Genomic DNA, 26,934 nt, shown 5'->3' on the forward strand with positions numbered 1-26,934 from the left:
GCCAGACCGATATATCGGCAGACCGATATTATCGGCCGATATTAGGCATTTTCCAAAATATGGGTATCGGCAGTTATAATGGCCGACAAATGAATATTTCAAAAATAAAATAAAAACGGACGAAACACGCTTGAACCATGTCATGAGTGTTGGAGTTGTATAGTTTGTCCACCAGAGGGCACTCTACACCGTTCCTGTTGGCAACACTCGTTGAGTTGGTCACGAGACATACATTGCTTGAATAACAGTTAAAAGATCATCCCCATCAGTTCTCTTAACTCAAATAAGCATGACAACATTTGTGACTATCATGTCCAGTTTAAAAAATAAATAAATAAATAAAATATCGGCCGATATATCGGATTTTAAAACCCAAAAATATTTGTATCGGTATCGGCCTTCAAAATCCTTTATCGGTCGGGCTCTACTCAGGACTTATGTTGGGTTCGAGTACCGATTTAGTCTCAGATGTTTCTCTATTACGTAGGTCTAAAAACTGAAACAAATTAAAGAAGACATACTAATTATGTGAATACTATAGTGGAACATATTTGAGTTAGATCTCTGACTTTTAAAAAACATTAACATACAAGGACATACCAGCCATTTGTGTCAATTAATAGCCAATAATTTGAATGTAAGAATGTAGAATTAAGACAGATAGATAGATAGATAGATAGATAGATAGATAGACAGACAGACAGACAGACGGACGGACGGACGGACGGACGGACAGACAGATAGATAGATAGATCTACAGAGAGATTTGAAAAGCAACCCACAAAAAAATCTGTATCTCAGAAAACCGTATCCTTTGAAACAGATCATTAGATCATGAAAACGACATTTGGAAAACGCTGCATCGTTTATTAGAGAAGAAACACTGAGGAAGAAAGCCACGCAGGGCTTATTGCATGACTTCACATGGTAAATACACATATATGGCTGCCAGCAAGCGGGAAAGAAAGGAAAGAGCACCATTTAAAGATCATTCCATGCTAGAGGGCAGCTGAAACTACAGGCATAAATGTTCCTCATCTCTCTGAGCACAGACACAAGTCAGAATGCTGCCAAAGAACAAGCCGGCACTGGTCTGTCAGAGCTGATGAAGCGAACCGTTCAGACGCCCAGAGGAGCGAGAGAAATAAGAAATAAAAAGACAAAAGATCAGCTGGAAATATGAGCAGAGAAAAACGAAATAGAAAAGAAGAGTTTAAAATGAGATTAGAGCAGTTGACGTTCACGACTATTGACCGTATGTCCAGAGGCCGTTGATTGAGTCATTTTCATAACTCTCAATGAAAGTTCTTCAAGTAGCTACATAATAAGAAGAATCCAGCAATTGCTCGCAGAATCTGATATAGATTATGTAAAAATTCCCTCTCTGAGACAAAGCATTTCCAATTGATTCGCCCAGTGGCTCGAAGTGGTCTTTTTCTGCTGTAAAACATGTAAAACTAATAGACCAAACCCGCCTGCCGCTTTTCAAAGGGAAATATACTCATTAAATTTCCCAATAGGGTTGATTCCCCACAGACACACAGGCTTATGCTGAGTAAACATTGTTGCTATTGCTTACCGATGCTGCGCACACATAATAATTGTTTATTGGTCGAAGGAGAGAATGACTCACCTGAATACGCCCAATAGGGTTCCCCAGACGCCCTCCGCTCTCTCCGAGTGGCTGAGCTCCCACGATGCTCTGTTTCCACACGTGAAGCTGTCAGAGAAAAACCAGATGATGCTGTGATGACTTTCCATCGGCAATCAATGCATAACATTATCAATGCTGCGATATTGTCCACCTTAGAAAATTCAACTCATTATGCCTATATTTCTCTCAGATGTGTATTCAATGCTGGCTATTCAAGTGGAAGACTTCTTAACTTCAAAGCCGGCTTTACTAGAACTGCTTGCAGGCAGTGTCTTGACAAATTAACCAAAAGTAACACTACCAGTAATAATAACAAAGAGAACTCAGTGGGGCCTCCAAACCTGTGAAATACCTGGCACTTCGATCCTCTTATTAGAAACACCCACACCAGCTGAAGTTCTTTTACTCTCACTTGTCGAGTGAAAGTTCATGAATTGAATGACTAAGAAAATAAGAGTTAGAATAGGCATGCATTTGTGCTTATACTCTCCAGTCCTTTGGTGAAGTACAATTTGTTTTTTGACTCAAATTTTGTTCTACAGGGGTCTGAAAAATTACCTTGATACTTAATTCACACTTAAAATCCCATTAACTCTGTAACATTTGTCAAGCAGTAAGTGCTCAAATACGTTTGGTCTTACTTTTTAACAGTATTTACATCCGTTCAAAAGGTTAGGGTCAGTAATTCTATTTAAACTTCTTCTTCTTCTTCTTACTAACATTCTGTCTAACTATCTTAATTCTACATTCTTACATTCAAATTATTGGATATTAATTGACTGGAATGGCATGGTATTCAAACTAACTTTCTTTCAAACTAATCTTCCCTTCTTTCTAAATAATCTATCTTTATTCTTTTTCTTTCTTTCAAACTAACCTTCTTTCTAACTAATCTTTCTTTCTTTCTAACTAACTAATCTTTCTAACTTTTCTTTCTAACTATTTTTTCTTTGTTTCTTTCTAATCTATCTTTCTTTCTAACTAATCTATTTTTATTTCTTTCTAACTAATCTTTCTTTCTAACTATTTTTTCTATCCATCTAATCTTTCTTTCTTTCTAACTGATCTTTCTTTCTTTCTAACTAATCTTTCTTTCTTTCTAACTAATCTTTTACTTTCAAATTATCTTTATTTCTTTTCTTCATTCAAACTATCTATCTATCTATCTAACTAATTAATCTTTCTCTAACTAATCTTTCTTTCTAATTATTCTTTCTTTGTTCTTTCTAATCTTTCTTTCTAACTAATCTTTCTTTTTTCAAACTAATCTTTTTTTCTTTCTAACTAATCTTTCATTCTTTATAACTTTTCTTTCTTTATAACTATTATTTCAAACTATTCTTTCTTTCTAATGAATCACTCCTTTCTTTTTTCTTTCTTGCTTTGTAACTAATCTTTCTTTCTAACTTTTTTCTTTATAACTAATCTTTCTTTCTTACTAACCTTTCTTTATTTCGAACTAATCTTTCTTTCTAACTAATCTTGTTTTCTTTTTTCTAAATAATCTTTCTTTCTTTTTTCACGTTCTAACTAATATAGTTAGTTCGTTCTAACTATTCTTTCTTTCTTTCTTCCTTTCTAAACTAATCTTTCTTTTTTTAAAACTTTAACCTATTTAAAACTTTAAACTAATTTAAACTTCAAACTACTTTAAACTTCTTTAACTTTCTGGTCCAAACTTTCACAAGCAACTTATAGTTTTTCTGGATGAACTTTTTCTAGTTTTAATTAATACCATTTCTGATATAATCCCTTTATGCTTCCTTTGGCTTTGCAAAGATATTTCTTATCTTGCTCTGTGTGTTTCAAAGCCTCCTGGTGGGAGAACCCTATGTCTCTTTAAGACAATTAAAGAAACTCTGAATTATAAAGAGCTTATTTTCTTTTCCTGCTTTATTCAACCATATGACAGATCATTTGTCAGGAAGAGACTATATTAGTGCATTTATAAGTGCATCTAGTAATGGTCTCGGAATAAAAATAAATAAATGTGAACCTAAAAATGCATTATAAATGTACAGTTACTGTCTTAAGGAGCTATTTATACCTCACTTGATTAAAAAAAAAAATTTTAGTTGATGTAATCTAGTCAATTTGCTTGACAACTTTTTTGTAAATATAAAAGAAAATGTTATGTGGCAGGTGAAATAAAGTTGGTGCCAATTCTCCAGGATTAACAATACAAACCATACATTTTGGTGAATTCTCAATCTAATTTGGCTAAAGATTTGACATAAAATAGTAAATGATGCATTTTTCGAAAATAGCTATAAGCGTGTCTATGGCTCAACTAATATACACATTTCCCTCCAAAATGCAGGAAATACTATTTCAAATACTATGAATTTTACAAATAATATTATAAAATGTTGAAAACTAAAACCTTCAGAAGTCATTATGCTTATTTGGTGCTTAAGAAATGTTTCTTATTTTCACTGTTGAAAAAGGTTTTTAATAATTAAAACATTTGAGTATTTTAAAACTACTTAATAGTTTTTAAGGAAACGGATACATTTAAGGATTTTTTGAATAGACAGCATTTTTTTATGTTAAAATATATTTTGCTGAATAAAAGCTTACACTTCCTCATAAAAAAAGACCCCAAATCTTGCTGACCCCAAACATTTGAATGGTAAAGTATTTTTCCATTTTTATTTCAAATAGCATATTTGCTTTGAGACAAAAACATCTTTCCCTGCCAAATTTAAATATGGCAAATTAATGACAACTTTTCAATTTCATCTGAACTGCAGCTTTAACAAACCATTCCCAGATGTATATGCAACACATTACGTGCACACATGTTGTGAGAACTTATACAGAGCACCTTGTCAAGCAGTCATCAGATCTCAGAACTGAAGTGCAATTCCTCATTTTATCTCACTTCAAAGTGTCTTAAAGTGACTGGGTCTCATGGGCGAAGACACCCTGGTGCTGCTACTCTTGCATAAACAGATTTTTCCAATCCTTCGCTCGGCTCTTGCCCTCACTTGCATCATTACTTTGGAGATTAATTAGTGGCTGCACTAAGTCGATTCCCTCCATTGCAGCAATTACGTCCACTCTTATTGGTTAGTAAGCAATTAGAGCTGCTCTCATTGGTTAGCGACCTGTCTGGGTCTGTTTATTGTTTAATCCCTGAAGGACAGCAACACACTACGTAGAGCATTGTACTGGCATGGCAGACAATTAGCATGTGTGAAAGCTATCAGAAAGCATTCAAAGGTTATGAATAGGGAACACTAACTTGTAATGATTTTCTCATCACTCGTTACAAAGGGTAAACATTAGGTTCTGACCTAAAATAATGGACTCGATACCTCAGTGTCTAACGCAAGGCTTGTTTGAAGTCTTTTCCCATGGGCCTTTAAAACAGTAGGCAGGCGCCGCATCAGCACACCAGTCCTCTGAGGGAACATGTTTGTATGTCATGGCGTTTGACGCGGTAAAGAGATCGCAAATAAAGTGGATGAAAGATGGCTTGGTAAAGGTGAGGTGTGTGTGTGTGTGTGCGCCTTTGGTGGTCTTGTTGTTATGAGGCAGGAGGGATACAAGAGACAGGCAAACTGCGTACTGGCAGATTGGGATGCCAGGTGCATTTATGCAGTTCAGTGCCGCTAAACATGACATTAAAGAGGAAACGCTGCCTCTGAACTCACAAACATCAACATAACGGGTAACCTGGGAAACCTACACTTGGGTAAAAGCGTATACGCAAGGACACAAAGGTGTTAGCAGATGTGAGATGTCCTCTTAAGTGTTACATCTATGTTTAACTATCCAATATCGTTTTTTTTTTTTAGCGAGGGGTGGTAGGTGGTGAAGTCAGAAAATGAATTTAAACACTTTACAAATAACACAAAATGTTATTAAAAAATTGAAACGCATTATTACTGACTCAAGCTCAGCTGTTCTGAGTGGTTACTTACTGGAAAAAGTAGTCATGCTGGTTTGGTGCTCAAGTAACATTATTGTCAATTTCAAACACAATTTTGCTTAAAAATTTTGCTGTGTAAACCTTTTTTTTTAGGATTCTTTGATGAATATAAAGTTTAAAAGAACAGCATTTTGTAGCATTTTCTGAATGCATCCATCCTGAATAGAAGTGGTACACTTTACAATCAGGTTCGTTGGTTAACATTCATTGGTAACAGAATGAACAAAACTTCTTCAGCATTTATTACTCTTAGTTAATATTAATTTCAACATTTACTAATACATTATACGACGCATGCGCGAGAATTGCGATCTTCTTCAACTCTACTTGAGTTCAGTTCTCACGCATGCGTCATGGAAATTTCTTGAACTCTCGTCTTAGGCCTACAATGAAGAATTCCTATGGCTGTTTATGAGAGTGTCGCCACTTTGTTTTTCAACGGCTCTGGTTAACACATTAACTAATGTTAACTAATGAACCGTATTGTAAAGTGTTACCATACAAGTATTTCTTTCTTTCTTTTTATTTAAACAAAAAAAAATCCTGCCGGGGTGTTCTGAATTTCTTATCTGTGAAACAAACAAAAAAACTCCTTATAGAAGACAAAACCCATTTAAATATCCAATCAGAACTAAACGTTGCAGGTAGTTTTGGTAATTTGTTACACAAGCCACATTTAAAGGACCGTATGCTACTGTTACCATGCACACATAAGCTTCTCGGCGGAGTTCTCAGCATAATACATAAACAACCCTTACTCCCACTAGGTGTGCTGAAAATAGCCCGTCACACTTTAACATGACAACTCAGAGGTTTAATTAAGCCGAAACACCCACCATGGCCCTTTTTTGACAAACAAACATGGTTAAAATAAAAGACACGCTAACATGCTGTTGCTGTCGTGACACGGTTCCCGCATCAACCATAATGTATTGCAATGGCTAAGTGATATTTAATTGTAAGCTTTTTTTTTCCATCAGGCTGTGCATTTTTCAATAGCCACTATAATAATAACTACAGCAAAACATGCAACCTTTACAACACCCATCCAGCAAAAAAAAAAAAATGTTTTTCATATGAATTAGCATCAAACTCAGAGACATCTGTGTTTGTTTATCAATGCTGGTCAAACTCTGTTTTATACTAAAATACAAAAATATGTTGTGGCATTTGTTTATAAGTTTATGTGTACACAAAGTAGGCTCTATAATTTTTCTTTTAGGTGTAATGGACTTTCAGTTAGAAGCAATCAAGCGCGAACCATTTTCAAGAGGTTAAAAAAAAGGTAAAACAAGAAAATAAAATGCACGAAGAGTAAATAAACGAAAGCGAGGCGCGTTTCAACATCCTAATTCAACACGCAGGTCACAGTAGGTGAGTCCATCATCCGCACTACTCAACTTCCTTAACAATCCCTCTCTTTGTCGACCTTTACTGATCAAGCTCTAAATCCGTGGCACAAACATCCTTAAATGGCACAGTGGACATTTACACTGTGTTCTAAAGCAATTCTTTAAAGGGCAAACATGGCACGCACAGACCTAGAAGCGGAAAAGGTCAGAAAAGCATAATAGATGCACGGCTCCTCCCTCCTACCTAAAGCACCTGACGTGCATGGAGAAATAAACGGCAGCGATAACCCTTGCTTGGTGGTTTGTTCTGCGCAGACAATCCGATGATTAACGATTCGGCATGTGAGTGATTTTTCTTTGTGTCCACAAAGAAATATAATCTACTTTTATTACAGCGGCTCTTCAAAGGGAGAATCGAGAGCCGACCGTGAAGCTCTCTTGAGTTATATTTAACCGGGCCTCTGCTTCCGCGCTCCGGCTTCATATAATCTATTTTTGCGGTTAGTGTTTACATCTGCCTGTTGTTGACCCAGTGGAGATCATCTAAAAAAAGCCGCCCGGTTAAAGAGCTGACCCGAGATTATGTGTCATTGTGTGTGAAACCAGCTTACAAACTGTGAAATCGCTATATTAGGAAGATGTTAATTACTAAACCATTTTCGACCTGCGGTTGAGAGCTTTGTATGGCAGAGCAAGTTGCAACAAAATTTTATCAGAAAATGTGAGTAGTGATTGCCCATGCAAAAACTTGCCACAATCCCCGACAACTTTTCCACTATTTGCTTAGCAAATGCTAAGATGTTCTGAACATTTTTTTAAGGTGTTGCTAGTGGCTGCCAGGTGTTCTGAATGATTGCTAGGCGTTGGCTTATTGTCTTCAAATCAAAAGTGCCCGCTCCCAAGATTACATGATATTCTGATCCCTAGATATAGCTGGAGAGCCTCTGTCAGCTTAAGTCTATGGGTTTTTTTTTCCTGCCAGCCACAAAAAAAGTGTCAAAATAGTGAAAATATCAGTGCAACAAAATATAGTAATTATGCAAAGTCATTGCAAATATAGCTGTCTGAGTGGTTTCTATTGCATAGCTAAAATATTACAAGTGGTTGCTAGAATGTTGCTAGGTAGTTTTTGAGATGTACTGACTGGCTACCAAAGTTCTGAGCAGGAAATTATGGGTTACAGTATGCAGGTGTTCTGAATTAATTGCTAGGTGGTTTATAACAGCCCCATTTCAAAAGAGTCTTAACCCAAGTTATTCTGATTTCCTAGATATGGCTGAAGCCCTGTGTCGGTCAATGAGATTTTTTCCCCCAGATAACATTTTTAACATAAAAAAAACAAGAATATTTTTATAAGAGTGAAAAATGAACATGCAAAGTCATTGCAAACGTGTTATATATTATTTCTAGAGTATATTGTTATTAGGTGTTGCTTCACAGTTTCTAAAATTCTGTCCAATTATCAAAGTTCTGAGCAAAGAATATACAGTACAGCAAGTATGCTAAAGAGCCCAACATACTTCAAGCCAAATCGAAGAACAAACTGATGTGACATACTGTAATTTCGAAGAAAATAAGGCCAAAACGAACTTCGTTTGGAGTTCGAAACAGGCAAAGTTCGCTACAGCTGGTAAAAATCTTTGCACTACCATTTTTCCGTGGCAGTTCGTCAAGATCAGGCGTCCGCGAGTAAAAACATGAACACACACAGATGAACATATTGATCAGATGCTTTTCGAATGCTTTATTTAAAACAATTTTGCTGTTTTCTCATTTTTGCTGTGTATTTATTTTGTTATTGAGACGAAAGCACTCACTCAGCACATATTTACATATTAATCTAACCGTCGCTCGGATGTTCGCTAACATATATCGCTGCTCAAGTATTCCGAACTTCGTTTTAACCCTCAGCAAAAAACTAAAAAGAACTTTGCCGTTAAATCGCTCTTATATACATTTTGTAAATTTTGAACTGAACAAAAGGTAAGGACTTATATTTAATGCTCATAGCTCAAAATATTGCTTTCAAAATATGACGCAACCCTCACAGAGCTCATTGAGGCCTCCTTGTGGGCCGCAATCCCCCTGTTGGGAACCGATGAAATATGGGGTGTTCCACAAAAAAAAAAATCCAGAATACAAAGATGTGGTTTCTAGCGAGTTGCTATGCAATTGGAGTGTTGCTAGGTTGCTGCTAAGGTTTTCAAAAATTGGTGGTTTCCTCTAAAAGTGTAAGTGTAGTCATTTGTAAATTTGTCTGGCTTCCGATGTCATTCGCTTCCAGTTATTTTTAGCTATAAGTCTATGGGACTGTTGATGAAAATTGTAAAAAAAAAAAAATAAAAAATTGAGAAGGTGGGAATGGCTTCCTTTACCTCACCATTCAAAGAGATGGCCTATTGTAACTTAATCTTTAAAATCTCAGATATAAGTACTAAACCTTTATCCTTCCTTATTCACTCAATCGAGGATAAATCAATACCCAAAAGGAAGAAAAGATCCTATCTATAGTATTAAAGCAAAAGGCAGGGGACAAGGTGGACCCAGCACCACGAAAGTCTGGAGTCAAAGCAAGCCAGCCCACATTGTGTTCGCAAACCACCAACATCCTGGCTTTATCCTGTATTTATGGAACAAGTGATGGCCTATTGTTTCATTGTTTAGTAGAAGACTGACCTATTTTAAACAGCAATACAGTATGACTTCCTGTGTAGAAAAGCCAACGTTTAAACAGACACCACAAAGCGCCGATTTACAGACTTCTCCGTTGGGTTCCACTTGAGATTTACGTGATCCTTCATAAATAAAATGAAAATGGAAAAGTAGACTGCATAATGTAAAATTCCATTGAGCCTATAAAGAGCAGAGAATGCCTTAACATCTGCCCGGTGTGAAAGATAATTATGGTGTAATTAAGATCCCTATAGACGAAGTCTCTCAGACCGGTAGCCATCACTAAAGCTGCCAAAGCTAACACTGAGGACTTACCAGCTATAGTAGCTAAACGCTCCGCTGACTGAGTCTATCAAAAGCTTGGGCAAATCCATTAGGTGGATTAATCATATGTTATAGGTTTGAGGAAAGGGCAAACACATTTTCGCCATTAATTATCAAGCAATTGAGTGAGAGTGTAACAACCTTTACAAGGGCACACATAATCACAGGACCATAATGGTTCCATCCACTGATTTTCATCTAGGTTTCTAACCGAAACTAAATCCAGGTTTTCCAAGACAGTGAGAAAAACTGACTGTCTTTTATGTGTTAATAAATATAAGACAGTTGATTTAGAAAAAAAATAAATAAATAAGAAACAAAGCCAGCTTACACCTTAAGTTTTAGTCGATTTATCCTATGTTTTATGTTATTTAAATCATTTTAAGCTACTTTGTGGCCCTCTTGGAAATTTGACCCCCTGCTTGAAAAAAAAACTGGTCTTAAGTGTTGTTTCTTTAGTAATAATTTTTTTTTTTTTTTAATTTTTACATATGCAAGTCAGTGTTTTTCTATGAATATCTCAAATGTTTTAATGTAACCTCAAACGAAGGAATAGGCATATTGGAGGGGATTGGAGGGGTGAAATTTTTTTGGAAATTAATAAAATTTCTATAGTTATTATACATGAATAATATAATACAGCAATAAAAACCATAAACACCAAAAAAACATAAAGCTATTGGAACATCTGGAAAATATGAACTTGTAATTAATTTATAATTATTTAGTTTAATTATTTTAACACTTTTAACACATTTTAATCTTTGAGAATCGGGGGCCTTAAAGCCAAAAATGTCTCTGAACGACTTATTTAGACCTTGCACTGCAGAACTCGCATCTCGCACATAAAAGTTACTTACAGATATATGTCATAAACATGCAAGGACAAAATTATGTCGTAAACCTAAAAATTTTTCACTAAATACGGCCTAACTCAAAAATAAAAAAAATTATTGTAGGTTTACTGCAGTGAAACAGGGCAGGGCAAAGACATATACTTGTTTTTAATTCATTAAAACACTTGTTTTTCTTGACTAATTTAACACAGTCTCATCCCAAAAAGTCATATAACTGACGTTTTGGGACGTATTTTGACCATACGTCAATATCAGCCTTTTTAGGGCCCCCTTAAACGTCGGTAGATGGCGATCCCGGGCCGTCATACAACTGACGCTTTACCTTTAACGTCAGTTAGGTGACGGGTTAGGTTTAGGGTTAGGTTTAGGTATGGGGTAGAGTTAGGATCCCATAACCTCATCTACCGACGTTTAAGGGGGCCCTAAAAAGGCGAATATTGACCTATGGTCAAAAGACGTCCCAAAACGTCAGTTTTATGACGTCTTGGGATGAGACCGGGTTGACTAATTTCACATTATTACAATGACCAAAACAAAAGTCTAGTGGCTACATATCCTAAAACATTGAGCCATAGCAAAATTTTCTCTAAAACACAAAAATGAAGAAAAATAAATTCACCAAACTTATATTGTTCTGAGAAAAAAGTTGAAGTATTCTGTTTATTTTATTGTTTTAAACTTATTCATTGTGGTTGGTTGTGTTTTGACAAACAAAATGTCAATGTGATGTGATGTTACTTGAGACTCCCCTTAGAGAAGCTGTAATCTTATAATGTTTTCTAAAGACTCTTAATCAAATTTAAAGACTATTCAAAAAAAGCAGCCCTTAAATCACATGATTGCCTGCTGTAAAGCACTAACTGTAAAGGGCAGGCAAACAATCTCTGATTAGCAGGCTTAAGATGATGTTACGATATCACAAACACAGAAATATATATACACGGTTCCTTATTGTTGAGCCCTGATAATGTCTCCACTTCATACTGTGACTTCATGGGCTCACAATCATGTAATCACAATCAGTTTTTACACTTCATGGCTTTGAAAATAAACTACAAAAGGGATTTTCTTTTGGATGCGAACAGAGAGGACACTGGGAACAAAGTGAGTGTTTTGTGCACATGTCCATCCACCTCAGCACTATCTGTAATACATCTGAGAAAAGGAAATTACCACTTCTCGGAGCACTTTGGCTGGGCTTCCAACAAGTCGAGGGGCGAGATAAATCTCTCATACTTTTATATCTTAAAAGTATTACGGTCAGGAGGAAAGAGAGTGAGCGAGAAGGAAAAAGAAGGACAAAGTGAATGTGTGACAGAGAGTGAGAAAAAGATCCACTCCAAGGCTTCAGAAGCTGTCAGGCTATTAAGGCCACTAATCAATCATCACATTAAAATAATATAACCTCTCTCTTAAAATAACGCGTAATTAACCGAATCATTGGCGAGAGGCTACATGGACTGACATCCAATTACTGCCATCAGATTGTTATCTCTGAAAATCACAGTCCTTACAAAACACAGCTATTACGCATAGCGGCGAGTTCTATCATGTTTGCACAGAGCTGAATATACAGTACATGCAATTAGATTCTATACAAGTACCACTCACACAAAATGATACATTTGAGACCGCCTTCCAGCTAAGTAGCCCGCTCATGCGCAACAGTATCATCAAAAGCGCCTATGGACCAGCAGAACCAAATCACAGTCTTTCATTCCTAAGCCTTTTTAACATGGTTCGTGGTGTCATTGGTGCGGGTGATTGGACAGTCGGGCTGGGAATCGATAAAAGGATGCGGCGGGTCAAAGCCCTTCATCAAACACACAGGAGATCCAAAGCGCAGCATGTGGCAATTGGAAACATATGATAAAAGACTCACAGAGAGCTCGTGGCTAAAGAATCTCTGACCCGAGCCCTGGCCTCCAGTTGTGTGCAGCACCTCAATAAAAATGTAAATATCTCATCTGCTCTGGGCGTCTACTCGCTCGGCTGGAGAAGAAGTCAAGAAAACTAGGTCTCAAATAGGGAGCAGGTTACACAAATGCACATTTCCTTGTCTTTTAAAGCACTAATTACAATAGATTTTGGTGGAGAACAGAAAACGGAAGACACTTTACGAGAAAACCCAGTACATCTTCAAAAACCACTGCACTCATTAAGAAGAAATATCTTCAAGACAAAGATCACCGCACTTAGATTCATGCACTGGAAGTTTCTGATTATTAGAAAATGTGAGTGCGGAACCTATGATTGCCATAACACTGTAAAAAAAGTGATCAGTTGAGTTAACTTAAAAAAGTGAGGAAACCCTTTAAGCCTTTAAATTATTAAATAAATAAACTTGCATGTGTAATTGAAAAAATTGGAATTGTGACTCTGACAAGCTAAAGTTATTAAAAAATGTGTTGTAATCACTTTATTTAAAGTTGAACTAACTTAATTTAATTAAAATTGCAATTACTTAATGTCAGTCTCCTTAACTTAAAACAAACTCGTTTTTCTGAGTTCTGTCTACTTACGTATTTTAAGGAAACCCATTGCTTTGCAAAAAATTAAGTAACCACAACTTGTGTGTTATGGGTGGTTCTAGGTGGTCGCTTATTAGCCAGAGTAAAAGTCTCTACACTCTAAGAAGAAAAGGTTCTATATAGAACCTTAAAAGGTTCTTTCAGCACTACGTTTTTGGAACCCCTAAAAGGTTCTATACACTCTTAAAAAAAGGGTTCCTCTGGGTTCTATATAGAACCCTGGGGTTCCATACTTGGCCAATAGAACATTTTACCAAAGAAAAATGGTTCTATATACCATTTTGGAGTTCCATATATGAAGCGGGGGATGGAACCATTTCTGGTTCTAAATAGAACCATTTCTTCTAAGAGTCAAGTGTATGACATTCTGGTTACTAGTTACCCTCCTTCAAAGCCAAATGGATTTTATAATATTTATGAGTTATATAAAACAAATAATCACACCAAGTAATTTTTAAATGTTCTTTAATAAGCAATTATTTTTGTTTTTTGAAGTCTCAGGATAAAAACTAAGAAGTCTCACCAAGCATACATTTAATTGATCAGAAATACAGTAAAAACAATAATATTATGTATTACTCTTACTATTTAAAATAACTATTGTCTATTGAAATATATTTTAAAATGTCATTTAATCAAAGCTGAATTTTCAGCATCATTACTCCAGTCTTCAATTTCACGTAATCATTCATAACGCATTCTAATATGCTGTTTTGTTAATTATTATCTGCTTATTATTATTATCATCATCAATTTTGAAAAACAGCTGCTAAATATTTTTGTGGAAACAGTGATATTTTTTGATATTTATAAACAGCAGCATCTATTTTAACTGGAATTAGATGTACAACATTATATTTATAAATGGCTTTACTCTCACTTTTGATCAATTTAATGCTTCCTTTCAGAATATGTATTCATTTCTTTAAAAAGAAATGAAAACGTACTTAACCCAAACTAAGCCGCTATAACATGATAACACTAATTATCTACTTTGATTATTGTGCATAATCTGCTACAAATATGTTAATTGTATCATGTAGAGCTTTAAGAGTTGTTTACATGTCGTGATAAAATACACTGTAAGCAATTGCTGTATATTTACAGCCAATTTTCAACATTAAGTTACTGTTTTCATGTTAAACAGTTCAGTACTGTAGTTTGCAATGCATTGTGGGCTGCATAATTTGGAGCAACAGGACAGAGGCCCTAAACAGTATGCTAATGTTTTAAATTACAGGAGACTACAGTATTTTTTAGAAACTGCGTGACATGGGGAATTTGTAGCACGGTCAGAAGTTTGTTACAACATTGAGGCTACTAATTTTGTTTTGGTGAATTTTCTTTATAAAATACATAAATAATTTGCCATCAACTCCTGGAGGGACTTCAGGAACCATCATTTGGATAGGATTTTTTCCAGAAGAGGACGCACAATTTAGATGACGTGGATGCAACACATCATCGAATGTTCTTCATCAACAACATCCATCGGGTCTTGCATCTACAAATTAAACGGTAATTAAAATCTTATTCATATTGCCAATGTTTAATATCAAACTGATGCTGATAGGGAGTTGAACATGTAATTTGTCAGCGAGGGTTAGATTTGAATGTCAAAAACAATTGTACTTTTTGGTGGTTTTGTGTTTCATTTTGGTAACATTAGCCGAAAGTTTGCATCCGATCGAGGAACGCAACGCTTGTTATCTGGTAAGAGAGGCAATCGGCAGATGGAGGGAGTAGGAGGCAGCAGGAAAATATCATTAGAATACTGGAATAATTAGCATTGATGCCCGGCGATTAAGGATTTATTTTAACCGAACCGGAACATCGTCTTTGAAATGGTTTCGGTGAGTTCTATTTTGTTTGTGTCGACTTTTAATGCAGTGTGTTTTACAAACGGTTCGGTTGAAGCCTCGGTTGAACACTTGAATCCTCAAGGCTTTGCATTTTTCTGTTAAAACGGAATATTGGTGTGAAAAAAAAAATGCCTTTCTGGAATGAATGCGTTTTGTTTATTTATCTGTCGCGCGCGTTTTACACAGCCTACTTCGCCAAACCGTTTTGCATCAATGGCTTTTATTTCACAATCTAAACATTGTAACTCGGTTAAGATTAAACATTTCTCCGTGAAGACTGATAAAGGTTCACTAAAAAGCAGTCAGCCGTAATCAAGACTAATGTTAATCGAGCAGTAACAATATGTTCCCCTGTCAGATTTGTTGCCATAACTGTGCCACAATAGTGCCCTACTATGACACTGTTGAACGTTTTAAAAGCAAATTATCAAATCAATACAGCAGAAACAGAAATATATATATATTTATTCCAAATATTCTTCTTCCTTTTCAAAAGCTAGTGCCTACATTATCCACAATGCAACTCGAACACTGAGTGACATCACTTGAGGCAAGTTATCAGATTATGTGCAGTTTCCTTTGGAACCACAAAAGGGTTCATACTATTTAGACATTTACAGTAGAACTCCCTCAGACCTGTAAAATTAAAATTGTTACCCTTTAAATTTTGAATACCACATCTATTTAGCAGTTTGACTGTAGGCACTTCAGAAGCCTATCTCATTTGCCTATAGGTTATTTTCACCTAGTGTTTACTAATTATTGACCTTTTCATAATTTTTCTTAAAAAATCTTAATATGGTAAACATAATGTATTTGTTCCCTAAAGATGTCTGCCACTGCAGCTGACGTTGAGACAACTCTCAGTCTTCCTGCAAGTCCTCGCCTGATACTGCCTGGTATGCATTTCATTTAGATTTATTGATAGACACATTATCATTGTGGTCAATCATCTTGAGTTTACAAATGTACATATAAGGTAACATGCATTCTCATGTTGCTATGACTTGAAGTTTCAGGTGCAACAGGGCAAGTCACAATTAAAGGTTGGATGATCACCTTTGAGGGCCGTGTAATCTGTGAGGGCATAACACCAACATTCGCAACGGGACTTGCTGCTGTGTTTGCAATCTACTATATATTCAACCCTCAATATCAGGATGAGGCAGCTTGTACTCTGGAATTCATTCAGAGGTAAAACCCCTTCATTCCTTGTCATTATTATTTGGATATATACAATTAAATGAATGTGTTTGTATTGTTTGCATAAAATGGTATTAGTACTGTACGTTTCACGCCACAACACGCATGCTCTCACACACACCCACACACACACACACACACACACACACACACACACACAAAGGGTATTTTGTTGTGCTATGTGCTTTATCATAATTCCATTTGATGTCACTCCTATATGTCATTCAAGTCCACTCTATTTGTGCAATGAAGAAAGACAAAATATTTCATTGAATGTACACAAAACAGTATGTTGTTGCAACCCCACTCTGATCTTAGACTACTTTGATTTCAGGCGCTTCATTGGTATAAATCCAGAGAGAGGGACAAAGGCCAAAAGGGGCAAGGTTGTCTCTAAGAAGAAAGGTGTGATCGTCCAGAAGAAGTCTTCTGCAGTCAATACACATGTCACCATGCTACTGAAGAATCTTCTTGATTTTGATTGGAACTTCATATAGATCGGTGAGCTCTTTCATCCCACTCTCTTTGTTTTGACAGTCTGGCATTGCCACATTAAGCCACAAGAGAACTGGTATTATGACTTTATAAACATTAGCTTGGAGTGTATATGAACTGTACATTCATGATTGTATAGTTTATGTATTATTATGATAATGATTGTTTGTTGTTGTTTGACAGTGGCAACACTGGAGCAATGCTGCAGAGAGGATCAGCAGCTACCAAAGTGATGGTCATCTCTCCTGGATCCACAAGTACTAAGATGTATAAACAAGCCTACCTCACAGGACTATTTGAAGAGGTAACCTGCAAGTCTAGCTTACAGTGGCACAGGTGCCTACCTACAGTTTACAGTTTCATCCCTAAATGTTTTTATGTATGCATTTGATGCATATTGTCAAAATGTTCTATTGTACTATAATAGTTTCAAAATGGCCTTAATCTACAATTTCAAAATGTCCTTAAGATTGTTTTAGAAATGTTGCAATATTCTGCATATGTTCAAAATGTTATACTGTTTACAGACAGCAGATAAGACATTGCAGATTACATATGTAAATCTTTTAAGTTGACTTTTGAGGAAAATTGAATTTAACTCACAGTACTATTTTAAGAGGGAAAAAATGTGTCAAAGATGCTTTCATGATGAATGGTTTTACTAATGTAATCAAAAAGGTCTTAAAGGAACACTCCACTTTTTTTTGGAAATAGGCTCATTTTCCAACTCCCCCAGAATTAAAAAGTTGAGTTCTACCATTTTTGAATCCATCGATCTCTGGGTCTGGCGGTTGCACTTTTAGTTTAATTTAGCATAGATAATTTAATCTGATTAGACCGTTAGCATCTCTCTCTCAAAAAAAAAAAAAACAAACTCTTCTGTAATTACATCGTGTACTAAGACCGACAGAAAATGAAAAGTTTAGATTTTCTAGGCTGACATGGCTAGGAACAATACTCTCTTTCCTGCGTAATAATCAAGGGGCTTTGCTGGCATACCATAGGTGCAGCAGGCGCAATGATATTACTGTCACGTTGGCAGCTGGGGACAATTTTCAGGTGCTGCGTAATATCATTGCGCCAACTGAACCCATGGTGCGGCAGCAAAGCACCTTGATTATTATGCTGGAAAGAGTTTATAGTTCATAGCCATATCGCCCTAGAGAATTCATAGAATTCTCAGTGCACAATGTAACTACAGAAAAGTCACTTTTTAAATTTGTTGAAACTCTTTGGACATTTTTTTTAATAGAGAGATGCTAACAGTCTAATCAGATTCAATGATCTATGCTAAGCTATGCAAAAAGTGCAACCGCCAGACCCAGAGATAGACTGAATGGATTAGAAAATGGTAAAACTCAACTGTTTAACTCTGGGGGAGTTGGAAAATGAGCCTGTTTCCAAAAAAAGTGGAGTGTTCCTTTAATGTTCCATAGTCTTTAAGTTTATTCCAATAGTCTAAAGCAGACAGTAGGCTGTTTCTGTTGCTACTAGACATCTCAGGTGTCGTCCAACAGGGTTTATTTTATTTTTTTTCCCATTTTTTGTATTCATGTTAATATTGACATTGCTCTTTGAAATAAAGGTATTTGATTTTGATGTTTGTATTGCTTATTTTGCATAATATTCACAATAATGCATATCTTAAGAATCTGTCTATAGAGAATAATGAAGTTCATGGCAATCAATATTGAATAAATAAATACATTTAGTTATTGTATTATCTATTGTGCCTGTATACAGTAACTGTTTAGAAGTTAAAGTAATAACCTAAACAATATTATTGTAAGTTCCAAATAATCACAGAAATGTGCAGCATTTTTTTTTTACTGTATTAGAAATCATTTAACAGTGTGACTACTGAAATATACTGTATTTCTGGTTTACAGACTACTACTGTAAAATATCTGTATACTGCTGGCATCTTTGCTGCCAGCTCTTTACTGTAAATTATAGAAATACAGAAACATACAGTTTTTCTGGTTTACAGACTACTACCGTAAAGTCATTTTACATATGAATACCGTAAAAAAAACGGTATACTGCTGGCGTCTCTGCTGCCAGCTCTTTACTGTTATTTTACAGCACAATTTTTTACAGTGTAGACATGAATGTCAAAAATGACTATGCAAAATGGACTAAGATGGGAGGAGGGGAGACGTCCCTGCTGAATCTTTCCCCTGCTGACGATGCACACACACCGCAGAATTCTAGAATAAAAGACAACAGATGCAGACTCATACCATATCCATATCTCAAGGTGTCTAGTAAAATCATCACGGCTTTATAATTGAATTCAAACCACGGAAAGTAATTAAACTGTGGGGAGAGACGCCAGTGTTTTATTAGCCATATCTGGGTCTAAAAAGCGTGTTACAACAAAAGTGATCTGTTGAAACTTTAAAACACTCAAAACTCCAATCCAGTTTAAAAAGACTGTAAAATGCACGCTAAAGTGAGCCAGTGACATATGTAAAAGTCACACCCATCTATGGATATGAAATATGGATCTGGATCACTGCTTCCCATTATTTTTAATGCTTCCTGCGTATTGATTTTTTTCTCTCTGCTTTCAATTAAATGCTTTACAGACTCTTTGTATGCAGGTCAGGGATTTGGTGATGGGTGGATAAGAACGGCAGAGGAGTAGAGGGCTTCTTTTCTGATTTTATTCCGCTGACTGCCTTTCAATCACATAGGAAAGGACTCCTCATTAGAGAGAGTGAGAGTGTAGCAACAAAGACTGAAGGGCAAGGTAGAGCATTACAAATCCAGTGTCTTTTGACAAGAGGCCCTTGATGGATACTGGTGTCGAGCAGAAGCTTCCTGTGGTGTCAGCCAGAAGAGATGATAGACACTACCCACAGGGGTCGGGGATCTTTGACCTTTTGCACGTGCCCACTGGTGCACACGATCGCAAAGTTACCACTTCACATCTGATATAGGTTTAACACATCAACAAATGCCCAGGAGCATGTAGCTCAAGGCTTGCATTCAATTTTACACGAAACCTGCTCAGACGTGAACTGTCGACATGCGACTGACTGTGCATAAACAACACACACACACCTATGTCTTCAAAATTGGGTAGATACTGACAAATTGTAGTAGGTTATTAACTGCAAAATTACATGACAAAAATTTTAGTTAGTAATATAATCTATTACAGTGCATATCTGAGATAATATAATGACTACTTTTTAAATTAATTTTGAACTACCTTATCTTGTAAAACCATATCCATTTAAAAATACAAAAAGAATTTAGAGCTGCATGATTAATCGCAAAAAAATTAAATAAAATAACAATCTCGAATTCAAATACCCACATGATCTCATTCTTAAATGACAATGATTTACTAGTGTCTATTGAATCTTTCACAAAATCACACCAGAACATTCAACTATGTTTTTGTGTGCAGATCTCAGAGCCTAGGCTGCCTACAGAGATGGTGATTTCTGTAAATTGAATCAAATCATGATGATAATTGGTCAAATCATCTTCATTTTCAATGTAATTACAGTTACTTGACTATAGTGGCTGGTATGCATGTACAATTCCACAAATCTTAAAGAATTCCCAAACATACAGGGGTTGGAGAATGAAACACCTGGTTTTAGACCACAATAATGTATGGTGTAGGGCCTCCTTTTTGGGGGCAATTCATCTTGGGAATGACAGATACAAGTTCTTCAGTCATGGCCAGAAGGCCAGAAGGATATTGATCCATTCCTCTTGAAGAACAGTGGCCAGGTCACTATGTGATGCTGGTGGAGAAAAATGTTTCCTGGCTTGTTTCTCCAAAACACCCAAAAGTGACTCAAAAATATTTAAATTTGATGACTGTGCAGGTCATGAGTGTTGTTCAACTTCCATCATAACCATCAAACCATTCTATTACAAGTTTTTTTATGTGTATTGGTGCATTATCATGCTGATACACTGCACCCCCTTAAAGGAGTAGTTCGCTTTTAAAAAAACACTTTTGCTGATAATTTATTCACCCCCATGTCATCCAAGATGTCCATGTCATTCTTTCTTCAGTCGAAAAGAAATTAAGGTTTTTGATTAAAACATTCCAGGATTTTCTCCATATAATGGATTTCATTGGGAACCAAACGGTTCAAGGTCCAAATGAGAGTTTCAGTGCAGCTTCAACGGGCTTTAAACGACACCAGACGATGAATAAGGGTCTTATCTAGGACCCTTTGAGTCATGACTCGAAAAGAGATTTGTTCATTTTGATGAACGAGTTTGAACAGGAGAGTCATGAACGCTCATCACAGAACAGAGCAAGGCGAGCATTTGTGCTTATAAAACGTAAACTTTTTTATTTATTTTTTAAATGACCGATCGTTTCGTTAGATAAGACCCTTATTCATCGTCTGGTGTCGTTTAAAGCCCTTTGAAACTGCACTGAAACTCTCATTTGGACCTTGAACCGTTTGGTTCCCACTGAAGTCCATTTTATGCAAAAATCCTGGAATGTTTTAATCAAAAACCTTAATTTCTTTTCGACTGAAGAAAGAAAGACATGGACATCTTGGATGACATGGGGGTGAATAAATTATCAGCAAAAGTTTTTTTTTAAATGAACTAATCCTTTAAGGCTATGTTTGGCCATTAGGTGCACATGGTCCTCCTTGACAGGGATGCGCCAATCAACCACAGTAGAGAAATGCCATGATATAGCAGCCCAAACCATCACTGATCCACCCCGTGCTTCACTCTGGACAGCAACAGTCGGGTGTTAAGCCTCTTTTGGGGCTTCTCCACACCGTAACTCCCATGGGATGTGAAAAAGATAGTCAAGGCTGACTCATCAGAGAACAATACATGTTTCACATTGTCCACAGCCCAAGATTTGCACAGTTGGCACCATTGAACAATTTGGCATTGGCACAAGTGGCCAAAGGTTTTACTTAAGCAGCCCGACCACAAACAGCTCCCGACGACGAACCGTTATGGTGGAAACCAGAGAGTCGAAGAGTGTGTTTAGTTCTGTAGCGAGTTTGGTGTTTTTTGAATACAACATTGCTTAGTACCTGGACAGACAGCTTCCTCTTGCATCAACAGTAACTCATGTTGGATGAAGTTCATCCTACATGGTATATGCCGATTTTACCCATAGCTCTTGATACACCACAGAGACTTGCTGTCCTGGTCACAGATGATGAGCCAGTGAGACGTGCACCAACAATTTATCCTCTTTTGAGCTCTGATATACCACCCATTATTATGCTGTGTGGATTGCAATATTTTATGAACAGCTGTGCTATTTCTCTGCTAATTCAACCTTCACACTCTGGTCTTACTGATGGAATGTAAAATCAGTGAAGATCGGCCAACAGGCCATGCATATATAGGCATGAATCCTCCAACACTATATTGGCCAGTGTTTCAGTTTTCATTGGCCAAACCCTGTATATAAGCAGGCTTTTTTAGAAAAGAAGAGTTGTGGAGAATTATTAATAATTTACTGATTTTGTACAAATATGAAATCATTTAATAAAAAAGTAAGCATTATACAACATATTATAATAAAATTAAATGAGAACTCCAGTCAATTTTAACATTGAGTTAATTTTTTTGTCCATTTGGAGTGCTGTCAATACAGACAAAAATGACAAAAATCAGTGTTGCCTAGACCATGTTATCATCAGATGAGATGATATTCACTAATGATCACGCGCGTGACATCGACAATCGACTACTGTGGGCTTCGACCGAAAACAGGAAGTAAATAGAGGTATGTGAGCTGGCTGAATTAACATCATTATTATTCATATCTTTCACATCTATTGCAGTCAGATTGACCGTGGTCACTCTTAATAACGCGACTCACATGGCTGTGCACTCGTAATGACAAATCAAGGATGTTAAGAGGCTAAAAAGCAGGTTTAGAACATGCCCCATTGAAGTCAACAGGGTGCAAATTTTAAAAAGACGATAACACGATGTAGGCAACACCGATTTTTGTCGTTTTTGTCTGTACTGACAGCACTCCAAATGTACAAAAAATGAGCTCAATGTTAAAATTGACCGAAGTTCTCCTTTAAGTACATCTTTAAGTAATTTTTGGAACCTGAAAACCTAATCCAGATTAAATATAATCAGTTACTACACAACCTTTAATGATATTCTGCTTTTTTTTTTACATTTTCATCAAGACATTATATAGTATGTTTTAAGCTACTATACATGTTTGGTTTCCACAATGCAAGCAAAACCAGAGCCACACAAATTCAGAAACAAAAATAATTTTATCGGAAGCCCCAACCCTTCCTGAAACAAATAATGAAGTGCCCTTTCATTTCTGAGAAGCTTGGGTGAAGACAATGGGGAACGGCCTCGGGTCAGAAAGTTTGAACGTTGAATGCTGTGATACCCAGTGGCCAGCCTGTCTTCAATGAGAATAAAACATCTGTTCTGATTTTGATGTCAAATGTAACTTCTCATAAAACATTACGCAAACTGATGTAACAGGCTGTTACCATTAGACGTTATCTAAACGTGCAAGTTAACCAGACCATCTCAATTTCTATTAGGATATGAGACCACTAATAGAAGTACAAGGACAGGATCTGTCAGCGTATAAAGGCGAGGTTCTGTATAACAAAAGCTAATGAGGGCTGGAACAGGAAAAAGAAACACTGAGTTGTGATGTCCTCCATGTTCCGTTCATATGCTCACCCACACAGGCTATTATATAAGAGTAATAAAGAATCAACACATTTCCATGCTTATATTTCAGTGCTGTTACGGCAATGGTGAAAAGGTCTGTTTGTTCAATTTGTTAGGTTACATTCCCAGTCAGACTTATTGCTCAGGATGCCTTTTGCTAGTATGCTCATTAAGCTCACATGATGTCAAAAGTGTCAAAGAGCAACAGATTAAAAGGGAAATTTGGCATCTGTGAACTTCAAAAAGAATTGCCTTTAGAACGTATCTCTTTGCTGTAATTGGTGACATGATTCATTATGATTCAGTACAATGGTAATATGGTGATAATGCAATTAAAATCATGTTCTCACATCATATATCCAGAGATAACTATGGAATATAATGAAAGCACATATTCATGGGCATCAAATAAATGTAATATTGGTCAACGTACTAATCTAAATATTCATTAGTCCCTTTCAATGTCTTTGATGGTTACAGCCCTGGTTAGGAAAACCAATTGATACAACATTGTAACTAAAGGTTTACACTAAATATGTTTGAATGCAACAATTATTTACATGCTTAAACCAGCCTAAGCTGGTCTTCCCATCTGGTCAGGATGGTCTATTGGCTGGTATTTTTCACATGGTCAGACTGGCAGCTAAAAAAAACAACTTAGCCTGGTTAAGAGACCAGCTTAAACCATCTAAGATTACAAACTTGTGCTTATATTCAACTGACTCAAATAGAAGACTTAATATAAGGCATCAAACAAGTCGAACAATCTAAGTGGTACTAAATATAAAATGAGAGGATTTGCAGGTGATGATGAATTGATAAAAAACAAAGATGCTGTTGTAAAAATAAAAACATCTGCAATGCATCTGTTCACAAACTGGATGAACTTACTAAAAACTTTAATGCATTTTTCTACAAATCAGATTAATTTCATATGCACAAGAATACAAGACATGCACGCGAATTAGGCTACTGATATAAAAAGACAGAAATAAAATATAATGTAAGATTAAATTAATTCAAATAATCTAAATAATGGAATAAATAAAATAAAATAGTTAAATAAAAAAAGAATGCAAACAAATTGCATGATTTAAAAATAAAATAAAAAAGGAAATGAAACATTTCATTGATAGAAGTCAATTCTATGAGTTTCTGGATACCATTCATCATAGCCTGGATGACATCACCTTGGGAACAATCAAGCCCGTGAGACCAGACGAGCTATAGGCTATTACTTAAAGCCTTTAACGTTACTTCTGTCACAAAGCACTGCCCTTCAATCACATGTGCACCTTTTAAAAACTGAATTATAGCAGCTACAGTTATGATCCTTTTGCTTTGCACTGCACATATTTGCCCTACACATACACAATCACACTTAATGCCTTATGATCTCTGGCGTGATCGATACGAATGCACCTGCCCATTGAACATAACTTTTTGCAGAGAAATCTCCCACAATCACCGTTCCGATTATGAAATATTAAGCAGAAACACAAAGGCCTCTCTTACCGGGATGACAGCTGATGGGTTGGATGAGAAGCGCTGATAAAGTCAAACACAACATCCCTAAACGGCACGTTCCTCGCAGTCTCCACATGTCCAAATGCGCAATTAGAGCAACACGGAATGGCGGATCAAATTGAGCGTCAAGGAAGGAAACACACTAACTTGACAAACCAAAATAATTACGAGTGACCAAGGCGATTTTAATGACCGGCGACGAATCTTGTGCCTGTTTCGTGGGACATTTCGGACAGCCCACAATCCGCGCACACTTCTGCTCTCTGTGGCGTCCTTTACATTCTCTTTACATTCTCAAGTTAATCCCAACCGGAGGCACTTTCAGACGCTCGTGCTCGTTCAGTTCCTTTGCTGTACGGCGGCTCTCTCTCTCGCGCGCGCATCTACAAAGTCACTCGCTTCAATCACATTCAGCGCGGTCCGCTTCTCTATCCAGGAAGTTGTGCATAAGAGCGTTTCGTGTTTTGCCAGAGGAATTAGTTGAGAAATCAAAGCCCTGCCCTCTAGATCCTAACCGCCTAACGTGGTGCTGTACGACTCCCGAAGAAAGACGAGGATTGGTTACTGGAAGCTGAAGCAGAAGACTGTTCTTCTTCTCGGTGTGTCTTTCTAAAACAGTTAGTTCCGGTCCTGTAATCTGATTGGTCAAAGCGGCGTTCCAAGCATGCATATTTAGTAGGGTCGATGGCGTGACGCTTTTTTTTTCTTTTTCTTTTTTGTCTGAATTAATGATTCAATGATTTTGCTGAGCTTAATGTAAATGTTAAGCAAAATCTGTATATATATATATATATATATATATATATAAATAAATCGTAATCAAATATGTTGATCTTTTTATGAAAAGGTCTTTTTTTCAGGTCAAATTGAGTAATTAAAAACGTCTTGCTAAATGCCTTTACTCAAAAGTCATGATATTTTATTTATTTATTTATTTATTTATTTATTTATTTATTTATTTATTTATTTATTTATTTATTTATTTATTTATTTATTTATTTATTTATTTATTTTTGCCATTGTTCATTATGCTAGTTACACCACTTCATATGTTTAGTCATTCAAACAGAGTATTTCTTTAAAATGTTACAAAAGGGTACAAAAAAAGTATGAAGATCTATAAGAGTTTCATATTCTCTGGTTAGTCATTTTGAAAATGAAAATTTCAGACTGGAGCTGGAGCAGTGATTATAGGATCCTTTGAGTGGGAAATCTTTGTTGCTCCACTCCACTCCTATCTACTGTTCCAGACCGGCTTTCAGTCTGTGTGTTGTTAATAACAACGGCCGGCATATCCCATTTCAGTGCAACAGCACTGTGAGATATTGCTTAATTGTCCGCTTCTCTTTATTTGCATACTGACATATCAATATTTATTTCCATCTAATTTCATGAACCAAAGGATTTCGAGTCATAGCTTTATATCACAGTCAGCCGAACTCAATAGACATTGCATTGTCATTCAGCCATGCACTCTTCACTGGGAGACGGGAGAGTCGAAATTGCTCTGCAATGTAGACAGGAGCTTTACATGGCATATTCAGTGCTTCTCAGATTTCACCGGTCCTCAATTGTCCCACTTGCTGTCCGACAGTTCAGTTAAAACATTGTACAGCTGTATTCAGTAATCCTGTCAGAAAAGCCATAGCTTCTTCTATCCCTGCTTCACAGTCTGGCCTCAGACACGGCCGCTCTCCAAGGTGCTGAAAGTTAGCCAAGCTGTCATGCATTATCCATGATGCTGGCGACTCCCCTTTCATGACAGAAACTGTATGTATCATCTTTTATAAATCACTGTGCAGTTGTTACCTTACAAAGATATTTTTACTCGAGCT

At 36.4% G+C, this 26,934-nt stretch overlaps 1 protein-coding gene and 1 long non-coding RNA gene across 3 annotated transcripts in view; one reads left to right on the forward strand and one right to left on the reverse strand.

Moving 5' to 3' along the window:
• The window catches only part of ca16b (carbonic anhydrase XVI b), a 99,792-nt gene extending 74,111 nt beyond the window's left edge, over positions 1-25,681 (reverse strand). For both annotated transcript variants that reach the window (XM_039647285.2, XM_039647284.2), the window contains exons 1-2: positions 25,088-25,681; positions 1,634-1,720 (exon numbers count right to left, since the gene is read on the reverse strand). In XM_039647285.2, coding sequence (XP_039503219.2) covers positions 1,634-1,720; positions 25,088-25,175 — 175 coding nt within the window. In that variant the 5' untranslated portion in view covers positions 25,176-25,681. The remainder of the gene's footprint in view (positions 1-1,633; positions 1,721-25,087) is intronic.
• On the forward strand, positions 14,412-18,199 carry LOC148978120 (uncharacterized). The gene is made up of 5 exons (XR_016169550.1): positions 14,412-14,846; positions 16,020-16,089; positions 16,204-16,384; positions 16,728-16,894; positions 17,072-18,199. It is a non-coding gene; the product is annotated as an uncharacterized LOC148978120 (long non-coding RNA).
• Positions 25,682-26,934: the final 1,253 nt, after the last annotated feature.

This window comes from Pimephales promelas, chromosome 8 (assembly GCF_988280905.1).
Source record: "Pimephales promelas chromosome 8, fPimPro1.hap1.1, whole genome shotgun sequence".
Taxonomy (NCBI): Eukaryota; Metazoa; Chordata; class Actinopteri; order Cypriniformes; family Leuciscidae; genus Pimephales; species Pimephales promelas.